At 38.3% G+C, this 21,238-nt stretch overlaps 1 protein-coding gene across 2 annotated transcripts in view; it reads right to left on the bottom strand.

Moving 5' to 3' along the window:
- Nucleotides 1-21,238, bottom strand: part of grik4 (glutamate receptor, ionotropic, kainate 4) — a 296,763-nt gene that overhangs the window by 155,656 nt on the left and 119,869 nt on the right. For both annotated transcript variants that reach the window (XM_088427398.1, XM_088427399.1), the window contains one exon: nucleotides 20,166-20,299. In XM_088427398.1, the coding sequence (XP_088283524.1) occupies nucleotides 20,166-20,247 (82 nt within the window). In that variant the 5' untranslated portion in view covers nucleotides 20,248-20,299. The remainder of the gene's footprint in view (nucleotides 1-20,165; nucleotides 20,300-21,238) is intronic.

The raw sequence follows: 21,238 nt of genomic DNA, 5'->3' as shown, positions 1-21,238 counted from the left end.
ACTTGTTTAAATCAACAGATGATGGTTGACACACAATGAAAGTATAAAGGCTATGCCACAAGGATAATATAAACAAGGACAATAGAGACAAAGAGTAGACGTATGACTGTTATTATGAAGCAAATAGCAATGATGTGGCAGTTGTCGTTTGAATTTAAGGCCCGAGGGAAGAAAGGATGGCAGGTTGGCAGGCCAAAAAAAAAAGAAAACAACCCTTGGGGAATTTCCACTCTTACTGGGTGTCATTAACTGTCAGTCGGCCTATCTCACTGCACAGGCCTAGGCCTCCAGATAGAGGCATGTTATTGTCTGGAAGGTCAAGGCAAACCAGCAGTTTGTTTGAAGAAAGGTAAAAAGAGGAAAATATGGTGAAAAAAACAGCTGTTTTACAAATCAGGTAGTGATTAATAAAGGAAGGCAATGCTTACAAAACCCATTTGAGAACTATTGAGGCAGTGCAGTGAGGGCCCAAAACAATAGGACCTCGCTTCCTGTTTCCATCCCTTGGCCATAGTAGAGTGTTAATCCAATCATGCCCAGGAGTTGTTATCCACTCCTGCCCTCATTGGTTGATGTTGTACCAGGAGACAAGTGATTGACTGGTTGCCTCACCAGTTTTGTCCATGCTGTTGACTGTTGACCACAGTACCTCCAGTAGCTATCTCCGAATGAATCTCACATGCAAGTGACAACGCAAGGTTAAAGAAGTATGCTGAGGACAAAATTGTTTTAGTAAATTAGAATTTCCAGTATAAACTCTGCTTCCCTGTTTTCTTGTTTGGTCAGCTACGGGCTTCACTTGAGGTCGACTTCGGAGGGGTGCTTGTGGCATGTGCAATTACACTTTGACACTGTTTTGCATGTGGGAAACCTTCACAACACGTCTCAAAAAACACGACGCACGGAGGGTGCCAAAAGATGAACGATGACTTCGAACCAGCACCCAAACCTCCATCCAAATCTTTTCTATATTGCTGGATGGATGGATGGTTATATACTACTTCCATTTAGACAAAGTGATAACTTTATGTCATCATTTACCTTTTCAACCACCACTGCACTATGTTTTCAAAGACTAGATGTATTTATGCAATGGTGCTACTCTAGTTGTACAACTATGATGCATTTGAGTCAGGATCTCTACCTATGTTTGACAATAGAAATGTGTCAAAAGGTACCATGCAGTGTGAAAGGGGCACGTTATATTGGGCAAGTAAGATTGTTATTTTTATATATTCTTAAATTAGCTGCATATTTTTCCTAAATGGTCAGAGGTCAATGCAAACAGAGTGAGGACAAACGAAGGAGACTGACTAAATGAGTCTTAGCGCTATAAATATAGATGCGGTGGTGCACAGCAGAAGGGACATCGGCAGAAGGGGTATTGAATGGATAGATGAGTGGTAAAATGATACGAGCCGGATGCAAGGGCTTTCATTTTAGAAAAGACCCCGCTCATCAAAAGACAGAATAAGAATTGCGTTCAAGAGTAATAGGAGTATCCATAAACACCAGAAGTACTATAGTTGTTCACATGTGTTTTAAGCAGCTCAAATGGAATCACTTTCTACTCTGTATATTCATTCATCGTCTCCAGACTTTGCTGTCACCTTTAACACGAGAAGAAGATTAGATACAGGTATGAATGGAAGGTTGGATCGGCAGATACAGAATATGGATTTTTTTTTTTTTTTTTTTTTACAATTTCAAGTGGAAACAAAGAAACAGGTGGTAGAATTTCGAAAGATCATGAGTTGGACGAAGTGGCCCTGACGGAGCAGCACTCATCTAATTAAATTTTGGAGAAGAAAAAATACTTTCAAAACTGAGCTGACCTCAAAATTGTCAGTATTCAAAAGAATAAAAGTACTTTTGAAAAGACGTTCTGGCAGCCGTGCTGTATAAACATCTAGGGAGAGCAACCAAGGAATCAATGACAATTGGTGTGCCAGTGTTTGCCTGCATCCGAGAGTCGGCATCATCATCAAGCCTGCAATACTTTGATCCTGTTCTCAGCCGTTATTTTGAACACCAAGAAGAGGTTGTAGAACTGCCCTATAAATAAAAATTGAAATATCTGTTCGACCCGATGTTGCTTGTATGAGATTGAGACTAAAGCAACAAACAATAACATCAGAGTAACATCTGAATTTAGGCCTGCATGAATGCTGCTTTTCCTCGCCCTTTCCCAACCTTTTTTCCTGCTCAGCGAGAAGACTGGGTGGCAATCAACCAAGTGAGCTTCAATGTTTCTTCATTTTTCTCCTGTTTGGAATTTCTCAGAGTTGTTTCCTGCCCAGATGCCCAAAACTAGGGATGTCACTGATTTTTGTGAATTGTTAGCTTGTAAAGAAACTCTTTTAAGGGCTATATAAATTAATTGGATGGCTGAAACAGCTAGCCAGACGAACAAGCAACCAACAGAATCGAGCCGTAGAAAAGAAAACCCATGAATGCAACATAAACACACACAAACACACAAAAAAGATTCAGTGCGAAGAAAATTCAAAACACAGCTGGCTACACAGGGAAAATAGCCATCTTAACTATACATGGTGAAAAGACTACCATTATGTCCTCGAGGCAATCCAAAATGTGAGCTTAATTACATCTGTGCTTATCTTATCAATGTTGTCCACAATGTCCGCAATTAAATACATTCACTTCCCCAGCAGTCTCTACTTTTATCCTGTCTGGATCTGGTGCTTTGTGCTGCTTACTACAGAGACCATTTGGAGTGTAGTTGTCCAACACACAGCCAATGGAGATCTGCAGTGCTGCTTACAAGCCTGGATTAATGTGAGAGCTGCGTTGGGAAGAGAATTCAGCCTGACAATGTAACTTTACAAATCATTCATGTTCAAAACATAACGAGATGAAAGAGAAATGTGCTCTTTTGTACTTGAGTTCATTCAGTTCAGGGATTCACAAATTGTGGTTGGTGTGTTAAGGAAAGTTGGATTGAACAAGGAATGGAAAGAAAAAAAGTGAGGGAAAAGGGATAGGGAAGGATTAGTGAAGGAGGGAAAGAAGAGGAACAAGGAAAGGATGGACAAAGGAAGGAAGGATATTTTTTTTTCCTCAGAATGAACGAAACGTAATAATCACGTTTACCATTTTCAAAAGTGTGATTGTAATTGTTTTTCCCAAAAGACTATGTTTTTGGCGGTGACCTTCAAGGGCAACTTTGTCTCTTGACACTTGTTCTAACGGTGAACACGCTCAGGCCCTCAGGCTATCTGCCCCGAGGGCCTTCTATCTCCAGGCACACTGGGCTCTCGAGCCCTCGGGCCTTTTGTCCGGCTGCCATCTCATGAAAAGTCTGCTGACAAGGTTCTGTCAAACGCAGGTGTTGAAACCACAGGTAGATTGCTTGCCCACACTTATATTAAAATAAGAACTCCGAAACTCTTGAAATGTTACCAAACATAAACCCAAGGGCCGCAGAGTTGTCACAATCAAATGACACCAGGAAACAGTTTGAGTCAAATCTCATTCAAAAGTTGAACATCAAATACATCTGAAGCCTGGATTCCATATCCAACGTACATTTCTGACTTAAAACAAGACACGGCTGTATTATTACCGTGAAGTTATGATCATTTTACCTCTGAAATTTGTTGGGTCCCTGGGGCTCGCGATACTAAAAAGCTACGGAGTCCCGAAAATTGCGCATTAAAAAGGACAAAGTCCAACCCGTAAAGCCCACAGACTGTGTTGCGTCTCTGCTCCCCCGCGTCGTGCCACGCCACGCAGTTCATGAAAGGTCAAACCGTGCTAGCCTCAGGACTACCAACTCGCGCGGAAATAAAAAACAAAAAATAATCTAAACTTCCAGAAAGAAACCAAGCTCCATTTGTAGAAAGTTTGAATGGATAACACTACATTGCATGCTTCATTTACAAAGAGTGAGCACATACAGTATGCATCTGAACTTTTAAGTGAATTGATAGAATCGTGACTCAGTCTTTTGTCTGTCTCCTGATTTGATTTCGATTTTGGGGTCTACAATTCGATTCAGTATCAAATTTTGATTCAAAATGATTTTCGTTACAAACCAATTCGATTAAATTTAAATGAAATTTAAAATATTGCCTCATATAGATGTGAAGACTCACTATACTACAATTTGCTTTGCAAGACGGAATAACGGACGAAATACGGCTTTCCCTCCTTATTTCTGATTAAGGGTGAATATCACAACATAAAGTGATCTATTACAGAGATTTAATGATCACAGGGTAAGGATAAAGTGCTCAAAGACGTAGTCGCCGCATATTTTAGCCACTCCTTGTATCCTTCTGAAAGGACCTGATAAATTACCCAGCACCACACTGCAATAACGTAATAGGAACAAAAGCAGCATGCCAAGCCAGGTAAGTGCAGATAGAAGAGCTCACATTCAACAGTCACAAGTGAGTGGGAACAAAATGCATGTGTGTGCAGCCGTGTTAGCTGAGATGGTGCTAGAGGCAAGTTTGACGCCTGTTGGTGACTGTGCTAACCAAATGTAATGTCAAAGAAACCTGGCAACTGGGGTTGTGGGGGATCTCATGACTCAAACTCCTGTGTGGGTGCCATTATCACAGATGTAGTATAATGGAGGGGATGTGGGCAGGGAGCGTCTCGAAAATAAGTCTCCCATATGAGAATATTAGAAAGTGTTTTTGTTATTGGTGCACATGGAACGTAAAGACTCTATTGCAAGTTTTCTTTTTTCATGACAGCAAATGAACTAAATGAATATTGCAGATTTGTGAATTGTACATAACTAGAAAACAAAGGCAAAAGTGCATATTGGATAAGAGAAAAAAGGCTAGGATCATCCTTGATTATCATCTTGACTACTACAGGTTGATGAGCTAAGCAAAGCTGCCTTGTTATTTGATGTTATTTATTTATATGTGTTTTTAACTAGATGTGTATGGATGGATCTGACGCCACTGAAAATTTTGAGTTACATTCGTAAATGGTTTTGTTATGATACTTCAAAAGCAGTGACATTTTTGGAAAAAAAAAAATCATGAAATCTTCTGAAGTTAGCATCACTCTTTGGATTATTTTAAATCAGAGGTAATCGATGAGTCGATCACGATTGACCTGTCAATCGCAAAGGTGTCGGTAAATTGCATTAGAGATGTGTTGGGAGTGATTCGTTCAAAAGAATGACTCTTTTTGAGTGAATATTAGTGAATGGGAATCAGTAAGAGTCGGAAATGAAGTAGGAAACTCATGGACTATCCCTTCAAAACAGAAGTGTCCACACAGGGTCTTAAAGGGCCGCTGCCCTGCCCTGTTTTGGAAGTTTCCATCCTCCAACTCACCTGATTCAAATCATCACCTATCTCAATAGCAAGCTCAGCAGAAACTTGATAACTACGACGCTTGAATAAGGTATATTGGAGGACATAAAAAAATAAAAAACATGCAGTTTAGAAGCCCATGAGGAGTGGATTTGGACAACCCTGCTATAAAAATTGAAAAGTTTTTGTCAAAATGTGTTAATTGCAGCTCCTTCAGGTGTTCACAAGCAGACTTAAAGAAGAAAAGTTTCACAGCTACTCTAAGTGACTGAGTTCATGATTCACAGTAGATATTCTATCCCTGGAGACATGTGACCCACATTGAAAAATGGGAGATTGAGGGTGCACCCAACGTGAAGGAGATCATGTAGTGTTGCTTCACTTGCAGTTCCTTACACATGGAAGCTCTGTTTATCTTGTCATATGAGGGGGGAAAAAAAACTAGTAACTCCAGTGCCTGAAATATCATCACAGTGTTGATGGCGAATAGTGACAGGGACCAGAGCTCTAGAAAAAAAAAAAAGAAAATACAGGCTGGAAGCAGAAAAACGATGGGTGATTTACTCTTGTGAGAAAGAACTACACAACCTCTTGATTGTGAGATTGATGTCAAACAAAGATGGGAGGTTAAAAAACACCTTTATACTGAAAGGTTAGAGAAACAATCTAATTAGAGGTCCACAATATTATCATTTGATCAATTAAAAATGTGTTTCGGGTACAGTGGGCTCGACTCTGTTTTCTGACTGCTCTTGTCCTGATCATTTGTGAAGTTTCTGATTCGTGATGTCTGAGTGACCATGCCTTTGCTTGATATTATTTTGTTCGTCTAATTAAAATGATTAACATAGTAACAACAACAAGTAAAATTCTTGCTTCATTAAATTCCAGTCTGGTTGGACAGCTTTTAATTATCCTCGAACTGAAAGAACAACTCTGCCTGTTGATGGTAAATACTCGGCATACGAATGCTTGTGTAATTGGCAAATAATGTTGTGTTTTACTACGCTGATCAAACCCACTCAAGAAAAGCCGTTTTGGCAGATAGGTGATAAAAAGCTAACGACACTCCTTGGGACGTAAAGCAGCGTACAGTATTACATTGACTTTTAACAAAAGTTTTCCATTGAGATCAATTATACTTGGAGAGTACGGTAATTCATTGCAGAGGTAAAACTATCAGAGCCATAAAATCATTTTATGAGCAAAATAGAGGGCTGATACAGTATATATTTAATACTCATGAAAAGGTAGACAGAAACATCCTTAATATAAAATGTGCAACATTCAAAGTTGGCCTAAAATTGACCTTTTGAATGGGACTCTATTGAGTGTTTCAGTTTTTTTGGCATAAGTTCCCATCCTCTTATAAACTGAATGACTTAATTCACAATAGGGTCATGAACAATTCTAGAATAGAGGTGCCCATATTCATTTGTGCCTAATTTTATAGCAGCCAACCTCTCATGACGGCTTTTTTGTATTTTTATTTCTTCATTTAAAAGATAGAACGATAGGAAAGTACAGAGAAGGTCATAGTGTCAGTAGATCTTGAGAAAGCTAATGACAGGGTGCCCAGGAATAAACTGTGGTATTGTATTCGAAGGTCTGGAGTAGCAGAAGTATGAACAGTAGGAAATGTGCTGTAGGTGGGACATAAGAGTTCAGTGTGGAGGTGGGAGTGCATCAGGGATGCGCTCTGAGGTACTTCTTATATGCCATGGTGATGGACAGACTGATAAGATTAGAGAAAAATCTCCATGGACTATGACGCTTGTTAATGACATTGTGACCTGTAGTGAGAGTAGGCAATAGGTGGAGAAGAAGCTCGAATGGTGGAGGTTGGCCCTGGAAAACAGTATACGTGTGAAAGAGAGGGACCCAAGTTGAAAAGTGAAGATACCAGGAGAAGAGATGAAGAAGGTGGAGAATTTTACGTAGTGTGGAAAAGATGTGAAGAAGCATGTGCAGGCATGCTGGAACGGGTGGAGAAAAGTGTCCAGTGTGATACGTGATAGAAGTTTCAGCTTAATTGAAATGAAAGGTGAGCAAGACTGTGGTGAGACCAGCCATGTTGTTTGGCCTGGATTCAGCGCCACTGAGGAAAACACAGAAACCATAGCTGTAGGTTGCAGAGAAGATGAAGAGGCTGAGGTTGTTTTTGGAAGTGACCAAGATGGATAGAATCAGGAAGTAATACATCAGAGGGACAGCACACGTTAGAGTTTTGGGGGATAAAGTCAGATAGACCAGACTCAGATGGTTTGGACATGTCCAGAGATGAGATATGGGTAGAAGGATGCTGAATTTTGAATTGCCAGGCAGGAGGTCTAGAGGAGGACCAAAGTGGAGGTTTATAGATGTAGTGAAAGAAAACAAAGGTAAACTTTAATAGTCCTTAGCAAAATGAGCTTACTTCTTACAACTTCTTGAGTTTACCTACACAAATCTAAGCTCATTGTGTTTGAAGCCTCACAAGGAAAGGTACCGTATTTTCCGCACTTATAAGGCACACCGGATTATAAGGCGCACCCTCAATTAATGACATATTTTGAAACCTTTTCCATATATAAGGCACACCGGATTATAAGGTGCACCCTCAATTAATGACATACTTTAAAACTTTTTCAATCACAAGATAGTAGTACTCAAAGTAATAACAATAATAACTCAAATAATAACTCTAAACTCTGAATAGCATAATCACTCAATGTCAATATGAGCAAACTTGTTCAACTGTAAACACACAAAAGAAACAGGTAAAGCTTACTTTATCAGTTCATTCCCCATCTACCAATCCTAATCTCAATATTGATCCATATATAAACATGTATATATAAACCATATATAAACATATAACAAATTTCATCACAGAGGACAAGCATGTTCTTTATCCAGTTTAGCTAGTTAGCATGAGGTGCTAATGTAGCTTTCTACATCTTCACTCTGCGTTCCTTCTTGTCAGGAAAAGGTACAATGGAATGAACAACACTAAAATGCAACTCAAAGTCGCATTGTTATGAAGTAATCAACAATAAGTTACAATGTACCAAGATAAAACCTGTAACATTGTGCTGAACATGCTATTATGAATTAAAATTCATAATAAAATTGATTTTTTTCAAATTAAAATAAATCTTTAAAGATATTCTTCACTATGACAAACCACACTTTGGCAAATGAGAGTGGATAATTGCTCTTGTTACCGAAGACATATTTTCCCACAAAGTTTGAAAATCTTCAAAGAGTCTGACCTCCTCCATCACTGTAATCTTTTTTCTTTTGATTTAATTTCATGAAACACAACAAACACAACAGCAGCGCAGATGTGCAACACGTTGAAGAGGTGAAGAACGGCAACATGATTATAAAAAGTGTTTCCTTGGCATGAATAACCACTAATCAAATCTTCCCCTCTAATTCCCCTTAAAAGCACTGCTGTCCACAGCACGTGGGGCGTAATGGATGAGGAAAGGGAGGCTCCCCAGCACAACAGCTTGAGGAGGCCAGGAGAAAATTGATGTCCTTGTCTTGGAAGATTCAACGTTGGAAGGTGCAAATGTGCACTGAATAAAAATAAATGAGGAAACGTCCCACTTTCTTCCTTGATGGAAAAAGGCGTGCAGGGATAAATGTTTGGAATTAAAGCCCGAGTAGCTTCCAGGAAAGGCAGGCAGAATTATGTGGAATGGTGCCTGATGGTTTCTATGTTTTTTCAGCCATCCAACACAGTAAATACAGTAAATAAATGAAAACAAACAGATTCGATAACAGAATGGTTTACACTTATATTTTGCTCTGTGGATAGCACACCAGCCCCACAGATGAGAAGAAATGTCAATTTCACATAGTTTACCATTTAAACTGCAGAAATCCAGTACCAATCAAAAGTTTGGAAAATTCCTTTCAGAGACAGATGTCGAGTATATCAAAGTATTGATTTTTAGTTTGAGCTGCCATTTTACTCACCACCAGGGAGCACTCTCAACTAGTAATCACCAGCAGGCATGTTACTGTTGTGTTGGTGCAGTATTCTAACACCCCAAGTGTGTTGGCTTATGTTGAGAATATGCTGCTCTTATTTTGAAGCCATCTTCAGCCTGTCTTAAAGGCATGGTGTTGTTGTAAACAGGCAGTGAAAAAAAAAAAAAAGTAAAAACCCTGTATACCGTCTGTACTTACAAAGTAAGGTGGAATAGTCCATTTTATTTGAGGGGGACCCCTGAAGCAGTCATAATAGCTAAACTAATATTAATTACTTAAAGCCAAAAGAAAATCATTACTTTTTATGAGACAATTGAGGCTAATGGAAATCGGGGGCCCGACTTGCGACTGCCCTTGCTTGGACCCAACAAATCAACTGGAATTGGATTCAACCACTCACAAAAGACTAATGAGGACAAGCACTATAGAAAACAGTTGCATGGATTAATAACCATTGTGGTGGAGCTATAACACAAACAAATCTTTACTTGCAGTCCCTGCAAATTGGAAGTTGGCAAGTAATTATCGGCTAGTTCATATATTGCGGGCTGGCGTTGTACCTTGAAGCTAAAGCTTGACGTTCAAAGCATTTATCCTGTAATTATAAGCCGGTCCACTTTCAGGTGTAAGATAGATGAGCACAAAAAAGAAAAAAAAGTTTGCAATGATAGATTTGTGCAAAAAGCAATGGTGGAATACACTGCCGGCTTAAAGATGCACAGCAGTGCATTGAAGTTTTCTACTTTCATAACTTGCATAGCCTTTAATAGGGCAGACTTTACTCTCTTGAGGAGAAAACCACATCAAGTTTTGCGCTAACACTATTGCATATGATTGCATGGAACTGTGCCATCAAGGAATAATGTCACAATGGATGAGGAGTTTTCTAAACACAGCTGGCAGCATTCCACCCATCGACTCGAATGTCAACACGGCGAAGACCCAGCATGCCCTCAAACTATACTTTTCGTTGTAAGCGTTTTGCGTTGGTGAACTAAATGTGTGAAAATGTTTTGACTGGATGGGAGGGTTGCAACTAACGATTATATGAATAATACAATGGTTATCTTATGAAAAAAAATCTGTTGGTTTTTAAATGCAATTATGATTTTTTTTTTTTTTTCTAAATTGACAGCGCAACAACATTTTTGGTTGAACTGTGAGGCGGACATGCTAACCACTGTTCTAATGAGCCGCCGTGACAAATATGATAACCAGACACGAATATGACCATAGCAAGTAAATCTGAAATTCTGCGCATTTGACCAATTTTAGGGCATTAAACTAAAAATTAGCAACTAGCAAAAATGATTACTGGTTAATTAAGTAATCTATTAGCCATCGATTAATTGTTGCATCTCTACTAGAAATTATATCAAATTATATCCATCTTACCACTTCAAGCTTCAGAGTTTCCTTGTTTTAAAGAACGGCATTATCCAATTTTCCTGAACATTTTTCATCACTACCATAAGGTTCTGAATACACCGATAGGTAAATTCCATTTGTTTGTCAATATTGAAAATCACTGAAACACACATGAGAATTTTCATGTCTGGAATAAATAGTAAAAATACACAAAACATTGTTTTGCACCACATAGGAGACTAAACACATTTAATAATTTGAGACTGAAATTTTCCGCATTTGAATAATTTAATTTAGGTCCCTAAGTTCAATTTGATTAGAAAAATATAATCATTGATTACTTTTTTTATTTAGTTATTGATTATTATTGCACAAAAACAAATTAAAAAAAACCAACTACTTTAAACTTCAGCCTTTATGTTTCTCTTGTATTACTTAATCTTTACTACTTGGCTGCGCTGAATACACAGGATGTCAAATTCCAATTGTTTGTCAAAATAATGGCAAATCACGGTCCGAAATGGAAAATTGTCTGAGTTTAGAATAAATAGTACCAAAACACAAAATATACCTCTACACAACCTTGGAGAGACAACATTAATAGTAGTAACGCTGTACTCTAAGAATGCACTTTTAAATGCACTTGGCTCATCTTTGTCCATTGTAAATATTCATTGTAATTACTTTGATTAATAATTTAAGTGGCGGTGTTTTCAAGTATGAAGTTCGGGGAAAAGTTCCAGTGGTTTTATTACACGGCACTCAAAGGACTGGTGGGCAAATGAGCAAACATGAATTTCAAATCATTTTTAACAAACCACTTGAGGAAACGTTTATTCACCGAGGTGCACTTTGTGTGGTGTTTATTTGAAATGGTACACATGGCTGTTGACTGTGACGTTATCAGATTTCCTGAATAATTTATGTGGTAACCTCAGCGGCCAAGTAGCGTGCATAATTGCATTACATCTCTCCTCTCTGTCATTGAAGCCAATAAGAAAAAAAACATTTGGTCTCCCCTTAAGGGTCTTTTACCTTGCTACATTGCTACGCTGCATCACGTCGTTATTAAAACCGGAGATTTATTATAAACGCTCCCTCAGGATGGATGGCACCTCTGGGTGCAAATTGTCTCTCTCTCGACAGAATACACTATGGTGCTCATAGTCAAGTAAAGTGGAGGCTTCCTTTTTGTAATAATGCTTGAAATCTTTTTTTTAAATTATTTTTTAAATATAAAGCAGCCCGGGCGGCTCGATGGCACAGTGGTTAGCACGTCCACCTCACACGTCACTTCAAATCCATCTCTACACCTACATTTTTTAAAAAACTTTTAATTTAAAAAAATAAAACCTTTCTTTTGGAATGGAATGCCTGTACTCTTAAAATACCTTAAAAATGTCTTTGGGACTGAATTGAATGAGTTCACAAATTTGGGGGTAATTTCGGGCAATTCGCTTCAGAGGTGTACTACAGTATTAGCTGGGTATTGTAACCTATGGTATACTAAATAGGGTATAAGAATAGCTTGAAGTTAAATAATTAAATAACCAAATAAATGGCCAGCAGAGTGCCCAATTTTTCATCTTACCTATTCTGACCGGCAGTACAAGGCCAGCACAAAGGAAACTAAAAGTACGGTAATCCGAACGACCACAACAAATCAAATTATAACAAGCTAAGTGTCAAGATTAGAACAATTTTCAAAAGTTAATAGGACAAATTCTGTATCTGTATTAAAGATACTGGCACCAGTATTTACTTGATATCTATCAAAATCCTGAAATGTATCAAAATCTCAGGTACTACACAGGACTACCATAAACCACAACTTTTTTTTAAATATTTTGAACCCTGCATCTGAAAAAATGTTGCTACTTATAGGCCTGGGGAGAAAAAAAAACATTTATATAAGGGTGAAATGAGCTTGTGGCAAGACTTGAACGATTTATCCGTTCTCGGTCTCGATAAGCCAAGAGAAGTGTTAATGTGGCGCATTTGAGTATCACCTGTTGTGCTGCTCTCGTTGTTGCTGGCTTGTGAGTATTGGCAAAGCAGTATCAGTAATATCAGTATTGGACTCCACCACCTCCATATTTCAATTTCAATAACCCTTGCTGCATCGTTGGTACCTCCAGGCACATATGGAGTTTGCGTACTGCATAAAACATGCATCTCAACTAATCCTACTCTGAGAATGTTTTTATTTTTTTAATGAGTGTCTGCTCACATGATGTCAATATAAAGCAGTGGTGTATCAGGGGAATAATGGGAAAAGTAAAACAAGGGGGAAAGAAGAATTGGAAATTCCACCTGCAGTGGCCCACTGGCTTTCTACAGGGGTGCGCGGGTTGTGATAATTGGCATGCAGAGTCAACCCTGTACAGGACATTGTGTTTTCAGGGATCTCTTTGTGCTAGCTGATTTAAGTCATGAGATGGTTGTATTAACTTAGCAAGCTCTTCCATTGGGAATCTCTGCACCAGCTTCAGCAGGCTTTACCTTCATATGTACATCTATCACAAGACAAACTTTCAACCACCCAGAAAGCTCCACTGATGTCAGCCTTGGGAACTTGTGCAAACATAGCACAGGCACAGCGTTCTGAGTGCAGAAAATGGAGCAAATTGAATACAGCCCACCAAAAATCCTTGAACATGTGCTCCCAAAGTGAGGAGAAAAGGGGAGCAAAGGAGAGAAAAAAAAAAAAGGGATTTGCCTGCCTTTTGTCTGACGAGTGCGCACTCGGTGCTGCCGGGTTCTTTGCAACTGCTTCTTAAGAAATAATATCTAAACAAAGCTGCGGTTTTGTTTACCTTGCTTCAGATTTTAGCTCTTGCGGTGGATGTTCTTGGGCACGGTGGAAGCATCGCTCCCATTGAATTTGTATGCCCTTGTACGACGGTGAGCTTTTTTTCTTGATGAGGTTAAACAACAGGCGCCCAGTCGAAGATATTTTTCAAAGTTATACGTCCAGCTCAGGGTCACTGGGTTCCTCTCACATCCGCATCAAAAATATTTTGGAAAAAGACAGCCGAAATGGCTGAATGAGTTATATGCCCTGGATTTGTTTTTGTACGGATTTGTTTTTTGTTTTTTTTTCACGTTGTCAGCAAGAGAGATGAAACACTGCTAGAACATATGACTCAAAATACAACGTCCTTTAAGTATGTGGCTAACGTTACAACAACAGGTAAATCTGCAAAATTTTGACTTTTTGAGTCTCGACTGTACTGAACTCTTGGAAAATTAAGTGCAAGGTTTCTATTCTCATTTCTTATTGTTGATTGTAAAATTGCTCAATAAGTGAGGCCAATGTTAGCATCAGTTTTACCATCACGAGAACAGTATCTTGAATTAAGGCCAGGTGTTGCCTCAATACCAATAATTTCAATAGTTTTATTGTCACATGCATAGTGATAACACACGATGAAATTTTTATTCTCTTCACTTCCCCTAGCAGACTACATTCCATAATCGAGCAAATAATAAAGTAGGCAATAAAACCAAAACAATAAAATGTATGATGTCATTTTCAGTCAACAAGTGGAAAAATACATTTTATAAAAGGTACTAATTGTATTGTATAGACTTTATTCAAAAAGTGCAGCTCATGCAAATGGGTCCACAATGTACAGTAGTACATCGTATGCCTACGGGGTTTTCGTAATCACTGAATCCATTGTGACGTAATCTGCGACTTTAGCTTTAACACTAGCATCTTTGCATCACAAAGCATAAAATAACCATAATCTGTATATGTACCTTATTAGGATGCCCCTGCTTCACTGAGGTCTTTCATAAGTGGGATGAGATCACAGAACAGGACACAGTGAAGGATTTACATCTCTAATCTGTCCCTTGAGTTCTCTGGATCGGTAAGACAGCTGGGTGATGCTGCCAGAGAATATGATAGGTTCTCTGACCCATTTTGTTAGTGTGACAACAAGCCTCTCAAGATGTTGAGGCGGAGAAAAATTGTGAATAAATGGGCGAGTGAAGCTAACAAATACAGACAGCCTGGCCCTCGATGTTTCCCTGAGGACTTAATCATGAAAAATGTTTTTGCAACAAATGTCAGCAGCGGTGGAAATAGTTGGTTCTCAAAAATTCCCTGGGTGCCCCTTTGCATAACTCAATCCTTCTATACAGTGAAATGGATGCATTTATTTATCATCAGTAAGACGCACAGAACGGAACTATTGTTGGAGACCTATCTATAGTTTTTACAATGGTGTTTTTTTGTTTTGTTTTGTTTTTATTTTTTAAGGGGAAGAGGGGTACTGTCCAATGATTGCATTAAATGTCATTTGTGGATCAGCATTTGGACCCAGAAGCAGACATGACAATCCAAATTGCTCCTAGGTGTTATTGTGAGTGTGAATGGTTGTTTCTCTCTGTGTGCCATGCGATTGGCTGACAACCAGTCCAGGTGTCCCCTGCCTGATGCCTGAAAACGGATGGAATAGGCACCAGCAATGCAGTGACTCTAGTGAGGAAAAGCAGCTATGGAAGATGGATATTGTTTGGGATGGCAGTCCTGTACTTTTCCTGTACATTTCTAAATATAAAAAAAATTGTAATAGATATGTACAATGATGGAGGATACTGCGTCAGTCTATAAATCTGAAATATTTGCGCACAGTTTACTGGAGTACATTTGAGTCTCCTGTTTATGTTATGCTCAGCTTGTAATTTTAGCCAGGTCATATTTGTTCCTCACAAAAAAATTATACAATTGAAATCAAATCGACATTGATCTTCAACAAAGTGTAGACTGAAAATCAACATACAGTCTGGCCAGTAGTTTATTAAAACAAAATAACAGCAGTTTATGTTTGTATTATTATGATTTGTTGGATAAACTTGTCTTCGAGATACATTGTAATAGACTAGTAAAAAAAAAAAAAATATATATATATATATATATATATATATATACTCATTTTTCATTATTTTTCTTAGATTCACATTCATGACTCACAAAATATTATTAAAAGATGTGTTGTTTTTTAGCATGCAGAGTCATATTTCTGATGTAATATTTTGATTACGAATCACTTTATGAATCTAATGAAATTATTTCATTTTGCCTGAAAATATAGGATGATTTAGTACATAATATGATGACAGAATTCCAATCACCATAATGCAGTATTGTAATCATAGTTATACTCTCGAAATTAGCATGGAAAGATTTCCTGTCAGACATAACTTTTGTTTTTGATAAATCCTTAGGCCACAAATTCATCAATGCCAGCAGGTTATGAAAAAAAAAATGGAAGGAGGCGCCCCATTATCTGTCTTCAGTAATCATCAACATAGTGAAACGACATAAAAACGGCACAAACTCACTCTGCCTCATCAGCATCAAACACAAATATAAAAGCTTTTCATCTGCTATTAATTTTCAAATATCGCTTTCCAAACTCGCATGCACTATTAGCCTTTAAGCATGTGCTTCTAAATGCATTCAAACTTCAACCTTAGCAGTAAACCGAATAAGCCCATGTAAAAGAAACGTCTATTTAAAAACCCGTGTGTCAAAAGATAACATTAAGAGCGGTATATTATTAGGATATTTATTTCAGATGCATTAACCTGAAGTGCGACACTTTATCGCTTGTTGAAGGTGACCGCCTCTCAACGGCTTGAAGTGCAGCTAAGTAATTTGAGCTGCACGTGGTGGACTTTCTCTTGGGAATTCATTTAGTTTTATGAAGTGGGATGTACAATATGTTAATTGGTTTATGCTTCACTTCCTTATTGCCTTTTTCCAGAGCAGTCCATGACCGTGAATGTGACACAGTGCCAGTTAATCAAAAGCCGACACTATTTACAACTAGCCTGCTCATCCATTTAATTTTGGAAACAAACGTCGATTTCACATGTTCCGTGCCAAATGCGCAGCTGAGATGTATTGAACTTGAGGCTGGCAGGTCCTGCTGGGGAATGTGTGGCTAGGGTGGGATGCTGGTTTTGGCCCTCCTGCATTTAATGCATGCCAGACTGACATTATGCCAGGCAGGCAGGACTCAGGGGGCGCTCATGTTAAATACCGTCTTCTGGAGCAAAATCCGCGAGCGTTTTAAGCTGCTCTTTGTCTGAATGTATTTGTGTCTTTACATTTTGGGCATATTCCGGTTTCGCACATATACAACCACAACCGTTTGACGCAAGCCGCGTGGGACCTGAGAAGAGAAGGAAAAACTTCCCCGATGCCTAATTAGCCATTACTAATGCAACTCAGATAAACATAAACCACAAGGGATTTTTCTCACTTTTATTTTTTTTTTTCGCATTTAGTCGGACAGAAGCTTTAAAGAGCACAGAGTGAGATCGGCTGGTACATTTTGAACAATTGTAACGAGGATAAACTAATATAATTGTGTTTTTGGTGGCACATGTAACTATGTTAACAAGCTTTGCTGCTCAGGTTGTCATGGCAAATGAGGGAAAACATGTTCTCTTGAAACGATACTGGCGGCAAGAAAACTCTAAAGAAATCACAAAATAAGTTGTGTTGACATTGTTCAATAGTGACACTTAAGTCTGATCAAGGTCTGGAGCACTGGTGGGAAATGGCCCCCTTCTCAGCTGTGAGCTAAGAGATAATGATCTACTGAATATTCGTGTTGCCCCAATAATTGTGAACTTTTCCTTACTTGAACCTTAATGTTTTCATCATTACTGGATGAGATTTCTTGAGGAAATATGCATCCCAAATTTTACTAGAGCCTGAAGCAACCCTGTTCAGAAAAAAAGGAATTAACTTTAAAAGATAGACTTTATTTTATTTTTTAACTCCAATTGAAACTGCACTTGAACAGCTCCCAGTCAAGAAACAGTCGCATGTTTAATGTATGGGTTGAGTCAATGTTCCAACAGACTTTTAATATCCACATGGGGATGGTAAGAAGGATTTTACATTATTAATGTACTCCCCTCTAACCTGAAAACAACTCTGCTATGGGAGTAGACAATAAGTCGTGGGGAACATTCAAATTCAGTTGCTGCTTCAGGTATGTGGGGGACGAAAATGACCAGTGATGATAGTTTTTTTCTTTTAGCACAATTTCTGCTTTGCGCCTTGCACATCAAGAGGTAGCTATTACTGTAGCAGATTAGTTTGTGCCACCTTTAGGCCAAGGGTTCTCAAACGGGGTCCATGAAGGCAATTAAAGGGGCATGCGAGGTTTTAATTGAATTTCTACAGATATCATCAAATGTAATTTAAACCCATGACAGGAACAAACCATTTTCTTTTCAAATTAAGAGCAAATTAATTTGAACATGAAGAACCTTATTCGTATATTGTGTTATGCAGAATCTTTTGCAAAATGTTGGGTGCCTCTATTTTATGATACAGATGCATATCATCAGTAGTTTTCCGGCAGACGAGCCAGCAATGTAACAGATGAATATTACACGATATATCTTCTGGAGTTGTTGAATAAAATATGGCTAGCAAAACAACTGCAATTTTCAAAGTCTAGTAAACCAGACACAAATGCCAAAGCACTCTAGTTCTTTTGTTTCTTTTCATCTAAAAATGCTTTGCGCTGGTTAGCACATGGCTGAATTGAAGGGAATGCTACATAAAACAAGATCTTATTACTTTTATTCTTTGCTGTGACCATACAAGGTCAGTTATGCAAGAAACTACTGCTGCATAATAATGCATTGTCACTTGAATTTTTCATGCATCCTAAATGTGACCTCACTTTCATTTTTGGGGTAATTTGCAAATATTCGATTTAAATTATAGAAGAGAGGCTAGCAATCCTGCCAAGTGTGAATGATTTAAAATAAATAAATTAAAAAACGAATGATATATAATGAGGCTTCAAAATCATGAAAACCTATCAAGCCGTGCTCATGATGCACATGGGCATGAAGGTGCTGGAAACAAACACCAGTCAAATGTCAACAAATAGTACAACTACAATGCGAGTAGAAAGATGCTTTCCTTGAGCATATGTCTTATGCCTTTACATAATAATAATACTACATTCAAGCTGTGAAGAATAAAGGATTAAAGCCTCCAGTGGCTAAAACGTATCCCACGATTTCCCATGCCGTGACAATGAGGCACTGTCGTGTTCATGCCAATGTGAAAACGACTGATGCATGCAAAGTTTCTTCACCGTTAACACTTTGTGCAGTATTTTGGGTCTTTTTCTTCCACATTATTCTTGCAACATTTTAGCCAATGGATGTCACACAAATGTAAATTTGGAAAAAAAAACACTACTTTAGCCACAGTGTAAACCCGATTAAACATTTTAAACCACCTATTAACAAATATGTGTCACGTATTTACAAAAAAAAAAAAATCACTTCACATGGTCTTTAAGTAATAATTTATGTGAACTTGTGTGAACTGGTTTGTTAAAAATGCTGGCTACACATTGTGTTACATTGTGTCGTTTGAATCTTTTCCTCTGTTCTTCTGCACAGGACCACCACTGTTTGCGTCGGTTAGGGTTGCTCATTTTTCTAAATTGCAAGAATACTGACGGTAACCGCACACAAAACAAAACAAAAAAATGGTGGCACAGCTTGGAACCCTGGCCATGTACAACAAACGGTACCTTTTAATTCCAATGGAAAAATATCAATAGCAAATGTGCGGGACAGTTTCTGACTAACAATGTGTATTCTTCCAGACTCCTATTGAGGTCCAAATTAAATTGGTTGACAAAATCGGACCAGAGTTTGGTCATGTGACTAAAAGCAGTCCTGGGAATTATTTCAGAAATGAAGTAATATGATATGTGTTGCATTCTTCCTCAGGTGTGAAAAAAAAGTCTCAATTAAACACAATTCTCTTCTTCTGTTGTTCAGCATTTGGCCCAGCAATGCAAACAGGAAGTAACATTACAGCACGTACATACTAAAGACTTAGCACACACTAATTACATGGAGAAATAATGTCAGTAAAATGCATGAATCAATTGAAAACATAACAGGCAACATTACACTCGGAAATTAAAAAGTGCACATTGAGCCAATTATCTTTCTAAACCAACTTGGCCTTTTGCAACCACATACTTAAAGAAGGAGTTATTCTCACATTTAGTAAACCAATCAGTACAAAATGACAGTGGAAAAGGAAGCTGCATTTTACAAGTAGAGGACCATTTTCTGACCACAAGTGAATAATGGCAGAGTTAGTTTGGAGCAATACAGAGACCAAACAATATCAATCAGCGCACAAATACTTTAGCAGCTGTTTATTCATGCTGAGTAGGCATTGCACAAAGGCAGATGCCTTGAGTGTGTATTTATTCAATCTGTAATACCCATGACTTTTTTTTTACTCCCATTCGGCCAATGTAAGGGTAGAATCCCAATAATTGTTAGTTTCTCCAGATTGCTAAATAACCTGAGGAAGACAAAACAAGAGCTAAGCTAACCGCTAGCTCTCATCTGTTGCAAGTGTATGAAACCAAAAAAGGTGAATTGAAAAAGTCGATCTAGAACTCATTGGTGGAGGTTCAGGCCTACCTATTCTGAAGGAGAGCGGGCCACCAGAGGTGCTTGTCACCCACATGGCTAAGAAGAGCAGAAGCGCCCAGGCTGTGAGCATCTTCTATGACTCCTCATGGGTCCTGCCCCGGGGGTGCCCCTGTCAAAGCCACCTAGGAAACACAAAGTACAGCAAAGTGAGAGAGAGCAGGTACTATATTGAGAGATGGTTGACGGTGTTTCAATTAAGTCGCTTGAAGCTAACCATCTGTTAAGCCCAATTCCAAACTGCTGTGTGGCGCATAGCTTTTCAGAATGTGTTTGTCGTCTCTGTGTGTCTCTTGTTGCGTGCTGGGAAGCTATTAGTGAGTCAAAAACGGCTGCCAGCTCAACCCGAGATCTGCAGCACAACATTTACTTTATTTTAATCCATTTATCGGCCTGCACAAGCCGTAGGAAAGCTCAAATTTAATACAGTGAAAACCAATGTCCTCAAGCATTTTTGGTTTCTGTTTATTGCTACTATGTTATGAATATGTTGGAAATGACTGAAAATGCCAAACTGCCCCCCCCTCCAACAATGACAAAAAAAAAAAGAAGATGACTGAAGAAAAAAATGTGCTCTAATATTGCACATATTTAATGTGAGAAGCAGAATTTGGACCAGGGTGTCATAACACAAACTTTTTCATTTCCGATATGATACCAGTTTTGCAGTTTACATTATTGTCCAATATCAGTCTTGATCTGATACAATACTACTCTGAGTCCCTCCCGGATGACCAAACCTCTCACCCTATTTCGAAATTAGAGCCTCAACACCTTATGGAGGAAAGAAATTTTGACTGATTGAATCTGGGATATTATTATTTTAGTCATTTACTTTTTTAATCCGAAATGTTAAAAGAGATGTGATCAAGTGATATTACTCAAACAAAGAACAATAGCCAGAAATTATCTGTATGAGAAAAAATGACCTATTTGTTCCAAACATTTGGGTTACTCCACTTAGATAAATACAAAAATAAATTGTAGGACCCTGAAAATTACTCAAATGTAACATAAAAACATGAATAAAAAAAATCGGAAGATCTTGGGAGAACAATGTTTTT

Source organism: Hippichthys cyanospilos, chromosome 11, assembly GCF_059441005.1.
Source record: "Hippichthys cyanospilos isolate Australia breed blue-spotted pipefish chromosome 11, RoL_Hcya_1.0, whole genome shotgun sequence".
In the NCBI taxonomy this organism is placed as follows: domain Eukaryota; kingdom Metazoa; phylum Chordata; class Actinopteri; order Syngnathiformes; family Syngnathidae; genus Hippichthys; species Hippichthys cyanospilos.
Note: the sequence above shows the minus strand (reverse complement) of the source record. Positions and strands in the feature narration are given on the sequence as shown.